This window comes from Gavialis gangeticus, unplaced genomic scaffold (genome assembly GCF_001723915.1).
Source record: "Gavialis gangeticus isolate Ggan-Ray unplaced genomic scaffold, GavGan_comp1, whole genome shotgun sequence".
Taxonomy (NCBI): Eukaryota; Metazoa; Chordata; order Crocodylia; family Gavialidae; genus Gavialis; species Gavialis gangeticus.
This window is the reverse complement of record NW_017729025.1, coordinates 14823674-14829362: the sequence shown is the minus strand read 5'-3', so window position 1 is coordinate 14829362 and position 5689 is coordinate 14823674. Positions and strand designations below refer to the sequence as shown.

At 45.6% G+C, this 5689-nt stretch overlaps 1 protein-coding gene across 4 annotated transcripts in view; it reads left to right on the top strand.

Annotated features, from left to right (window-relative positions):
* FBXO34 (F-box protein 34) overlaps positions 1 to 5689 on the top strand; it is a 58967-nt gene that overhangs the window by 47049 nt on the left and 6229 nt on the right. For 2 of the 4 annotated variants that reach the window (XM_019518430.1, XM_019518431.1), the window contains exon 2: positions 2109 to 2308. In XM_019518430.1, coding sequence (XP_019373975.1) covers positions 2229 to 2308 — 80 coding nt within the window. In that variant the 5' untranslated portion in view covers positions 2109 to 2228. Of the gene's footprint in view, positions 1 to 2108; positions 2309 to 3404; positions 3498 to 5215; positions 5365 to 5689 lie in introns of those variants that run through there. The other 2 variants (XM_019518432.1, XM_019518433.1) reach the window with 2 other exon arrangements.

The window sequence follows — 5689 nt, the reverse complement described above, 5'->3', positions numbered from 1 at the left end:
CACCCAACCCCTTCTCCTTCACAGACTTACCTGCAGGGCGCTGCTCTCTATGCTGCCTGGCTGTAGTCCTGGCCACTGTGCATGGCAGCTGTGTGCATGTACACGGCATTTGGGGGCCCTGGCCAGAAAGCATCTTATATTTATGGGTGACATCAGCTATACCGCCCCCAAAAAGCTGATAGCCAATCATGTTAACTTTCCTTTTATCTGTACTGATCTGATTTTATATTGGTGCACCCCTGGTTACTAGGTAACCTTTTTTAGGCTCCTGCTTAATTCCATATGGACAAAAGACTGGTCCACAGGAGGGGATGTGAAACTCAAATTTTACCTGCTTTTCACAGGGAAGGCACTTCAGCTCATTTCTGAGTGGGCCATGATCTACGGGTTTGTGGTTGAGAGTGAAGTTGCCGAGCTGCAGTCAGCAGTGGTGCAGCATTGACTTAGCTGAAGCACCCCCCAGGCACCACATCAGAAGAGTTGCTTTTGATGGGCAAGTTCCTGCTTTTTGGCAGGCACTTGCCAACAGCTTGTGTGGACTCCCTCTCTGGAGAGGTTTTGATTTTAGCAAACAGTTGGCCCCAGCCATTGCCCCCCATGCAGGGTGACTCTGCTCGGTGGAGATCTTGTGGTAAGAATGGGCGGCGGGGGGGAGCAGTTGACAAGGGTGGAACAACCTGCTACAATAGCTGAGAAAATCTTCTGGGTCGGAGGGTTACCATCAGCTCGGTCAAATAGCATTCCTTCATTATGGCATCACTGCGTCCATCCTCTGGAGAGGAAGTAAACCGTGCACTGTAAAGCAATCTGTTGGCAGTTCGCACTTCAATGCTTGAGTTTTTCCAGGCCTCGTTTGCTTTGTCACTCTTTTTCTCTTTACATTTCGGTTTGAAGGTGATGGTGGTTACGCTGTCAAACGCATGCTTAAAGCACAGCTAAGTGTCTGCTACGAGGACACGGGCAGACAAGGTTCTTCGGGTAAATCCAATATCTTTTATTAGACCAACTGAAATAGTTGGAAAAACAACGTATACCCCTGCTACGAGGACACGGGCAGACAAGGTTCTTCGGGTAAATCCAATATCTTTTATTAGACCAACTGAAATAGTTGGAAAAACAACGTATACCCCTGCTACGAGGACACTGATTTAAAGGAAGCGACCTACTGCAGGCCAGAGATACTGCATCACGGCTTTGTTTTGGCTTCGTTTTTCTCTTATCTCTACGTGGTGTTAACCAAGGCTGGCTTCCATGAAGGTCTAAGAATGGGTGGCAGCATGTGTGGTTTTTTTGGTCTTTTCTGAACTCCATTATGTCACTGAGTTGAAAGCTTGCATTGCTTCTTGTGGCAGCATTAACAGCTTTTCTGCTCCAGCATGTTCATTTTCTTTTTTTTCTTTTTGTCTCTAAAAACCTTGCCCATGTGAATGCCACTTAGCGGAAAATGTCGTGGCCTATGTGCAGTGTTTGAATGGATGTTTAATATAAATCGGGGCTGTCCAATGGGGGGCCTGAGGGCTTAATGTGCAGCTCACGGGCTCCTACCCACTCGCCACTCTGCCTGTTCCTCTTGCGGCAGTGGCTGGGGACTCTGAGCTCCTGCTCCACCTCTGGCGTCCCTGTCCCAAATACTGGGGGGGGGTTGCACAGCAGGAGGGGCCAGGCTGCCTGTGTTGTGGGGGAGGGAGCTGAGCTGTGCTTGGCAAAGGAGGGAGCATTGGCTGTGTGCTGCTGGTGACTTATCTGTGCAGCCAGGAATAGGATGCATTGGGGGGGCGGTTCCTTGTGTGGCTAGGGAGGGCAGCTACAGTATGCAGACCCCAAATGCTCATTGAGCAGCCTTGATGGAAGGTGTTCTGTCGGCATCAAGCATTGTGGTCACGCACGGGGTCAAACCTAGCACGTGCCTTTGACTGGCCTCTGGAGCAGACGTATTTTTGTGACGATTTATATCTTGGTGGGGCTCAAACCTCTGGTTGGGCCCCAGGTACCGTGGTTTCGGGTCTTATTCATGTACCCTGCCATACAAGCACAGAGAGCCAGGTTGTGCTTCACAGCTCTGCTGGGATCTAATGATGTCTTCTGTTTATCGGTTTTGTTTTTTCCAGTTTCTAGGTGGCAGAGACGCAGTGAAACGCTGCGTGGGGCAGGAAGAGCGGATGAGGGAGCCTGGAGCGGAAATAGAGATGGATTGGCTGTGACAGCGTGCCTTAGCCGGGGAGGCAGTTATGATGAAGAGTTCCTGCAGAGCTGGCCTCCACAGGGAACCTCTGAATTCCACATCCTCCACCGTCCACCACGTCAAAAGGTAGGAACAGACCAGCGGGTCCAGGAAGAATTAAATGCGTAGCAGTGGTTAGGCCTGCTCCTTAGTTCCCTGTTACTTTGTGTGTCCATCAAATACCCTAAATGCGCTGTTGGGGCTAACATTTGTGTTTTTTTGTTTGAGCAGAATATTAGCAATAGCTGGAAAGGCTTGAGGGCAGAATTGTTCCCTAACACTTTGATTTGATAAGGACAATTACAGATTCATTACTGCCGCAAAAAACCCCAAAGGCTTCTCTAAGCACAGCAGCAGCAACCACTGTAAATTTAATAAGGGAATGTAGCTTTTGAAGTCAAAGTATAATTGGAGAGTGGGTCATTGTAGGGCTTAAAACCTAAGAGCATGCTTAAAGCAAATAAAAATATATTGCGGTGATCTGTCTTGCCGTGGAGCAAGTAAATGGTATTAGCTGAAATTGTTTTCCTCGCTCACCTGTTTTATCTGCTTAAAATCAGCAGTGTGCCTCTTTTAAGCAGTGGTGTTTATAAAGCATTCCTACCAATGCTTTAAAGAAAATGCAGTTTAGAAAACACTGACCTCAAGTGGATATAAAGCATGTTTCTTGTTTTTAAAGCGTCTTCTAATCTTCTTGTGAGTGGAGGGCAAGGGCTGGCATTTAATTTCCAATACTTGTGTGCATTTGAACCCTACCAAATGCGTGTCAATAACTTTCTTGGCCTGGTGGATGGATGTGCTTCCTCCATCAGCTTGAGTAACTGGGAGCCAGATCCTGTAAACTAGGCAGAACTCGGGCCCTGGGCTAACAGATCCATGGGACCCAGATTGTCCGCTATGTTGTGTTTGGTTTGTTTTTTTTTCAGCATTGCTGGCTATACTGGTCAACCCCCATGCATTAGGGCTGTTCTGTGTCTGTGCCCCCAGAGCCTTGCCCTCCACCAAGGGAATCTTCTCATGAGTAGCCTTTGGCTTCCTGTGGCCTGCTTGAGCAGGGCACAAGGGGCAAGCCTGGGGCTGTGGATCCAGCCTGAAGACCTCTTGGGGGGGGGGGGTTCCCAAAAGTCCAAGTGGGTGATTGTAATTTAACGCTAACTCTCATCTAGCACTACTTCTCTCCTAGATGTCAAAGTGCTTTACAAAGGAGTTCAGCATCGGTAGCCCCACTTGCAGAGGGGGAAGCAGAGGCGTGGGGAGGGGAAGTGACTTGTCCAAGGTAACTTTCCTGGGAAAGCACCGTGAGTTGTACCCTGTGGTCTGGTCCCGTGTAGCTGGTGGCACCATGGTTATGGAAGTGCAGAGAAGGAGGTTGCATGTCTCACTGCAGATTCTCTTCACATACTTGATTATTAAAATTTCAGGGTTTAGCCAAAAGCGTCCTGTTCAGCAATGCTGCTGTGATGCCTTGCGTTCTCATCATTCTCAATAGGATTAAGCTTCCCAGTCAGGAGAGTTCCTCACCAGCATGTTGCATTATGGGAAATGTAGTCCTTTAGGGGAGTTTGGTCCACAGAAGGAGAAAACCTGGTTAGGTGGAAAGCTTTTCTACTAGGCATAATACAGACTTCTGTTCCATATTCTGACCCTTCGTAAAGCAAGTAAACCGACCAACCTACATTTCTAGGCCAGGAGTTGGCAGCCTTTTAGGAGTAGTGGACTGAATTAAGGGAGCTCAGTCTGAAGGCAGACTGCTGCTACTTCACCTCCCAGCACTGTCCCGGCTGGGCTAAATTGCTTGGCAAGGTACGCCCCGAATCCTGCCCTCCAACTCCTGTTGAACACTGTTGATTTTGTGAAGCTATAACAACTGGTTCACATTTGAAGTATGCTCTGTCGTCCTGAGTCTGTGGGCAGCTTGAAACGAAACAAAAATAGCTCTTAGGCCATCACCTTTTACTAGGAACAAAGGTGTGATCTTGGTTCAGTTTAGTGAGCACAGATTCTAGTAAGCTCTTTATTATGAACATGAAGTAGCTTGTTTTAACCTGAGTTAACTGTTGCCATTGACCTCTGTGTTTCCTTCACAAGCTACGGTACCTCTCTTCCCTCCCAGTGAAGGACGCACGCTCTTTGTTCTGGCAGCTTGATTAGTGAATAAGTAATTAAATGACAGCTTTGCAATTTTACTTCATTTCTGATCATTTTTAGCAGAAATCTCCACTAATGCTTTTTTCCCCCCAACCATCTCAAGCTACTTTAGGAGCCCCAAAGCCATCAGTACATCTACCTTGATAAACTCCACAGTCACTCTCTCCACTGTAAAAACTGACACCTCAAAAACCAAGTGGTAGAGAGAGAGGGGCTGAATTTGATGGCAGGCCAAATAACATAAAGCATAAGATGCTGATTCTGCACACTTTTTTTTTTTGTATTGAATTTGTTCAAAAATATAGAATTTTAATTTTTTTAAAAAAGTACTTGCAGCTGCCACTACTCCCAGCTTGTCAAAAACAAAAATGTAAAAAATGGAGAGGTTGGGGTAGCTGTGAACTTGGTTGTGGCTCATCATTGTAAGTGAGTTTTGATCAGAAGTTTTATTTCGTGTAGAACATGTAGAATTGGAATATATGCTGCTGCTGCTGCTTTTCTTAAGTTTTTCTAATCTTCACAACTTTTCTTCCAAGAAAATCTCTCTCTAAGGTCGGTTAATAGTTTTGTTTTTTCCTAAAATACAGATGTTCCTCCCCTCCAGTGACCTGAAAGTTGAGGCAGGTAGCATCACTATTCTGTTGGTCAGGCAGAGTTGGCACGGAAACTTGATAGCTGTCCAAAGCCATTGCAGTAGAGTTTTCATTGTGTCTGGATCTATTAAAAAGATACCAATGCTGAATTCAAATGAGGTAACTAGTTTGGTAGTAAAACTTGATTCAGTTGCTTTTATGTAAATTTTTAAATGAGTTAACCTTCAGTAATATTTTTTTTGCTTTGTCTTAGAGTAACCTAAATAGTGGAAGAAATGTAAGAGCTTAAATGAAGAATCTATAATAGATGATGTCCAACACTCCTTTGTCTTTCTCCATAGACCATAAATAGCTTTGAACAGCTGAACTAAACTCTACCGGCTAAACTTGTCGTCTAAGCATGTTGGTATAATCAGTTTAGTCCCATTTTTACTCCTCTAATACTCTGTCTTACCTTCACTTGCTGTCTCCTTAATAGAGGAAGTCAGCAGGGTAAATATCCTTTGTCAGAGAAAACGTTCAATGCATATGTAAAACAGCAGTCTGTTCAACCTTGCAAACTTCCCAACATGCAGTGGTCAGGGGCCATGTTATTTCTAGTTTGCAAAGTGGTACATATAGCTGCATAGTGCATTTTCATGGGTATGGCTCCCGGTTAAGTGATGTGCTACCTGCTGAACTGCAAGCCCTGCTTTCTGTAGCTGCCTATGCTTTTTTTTTTTTTTTT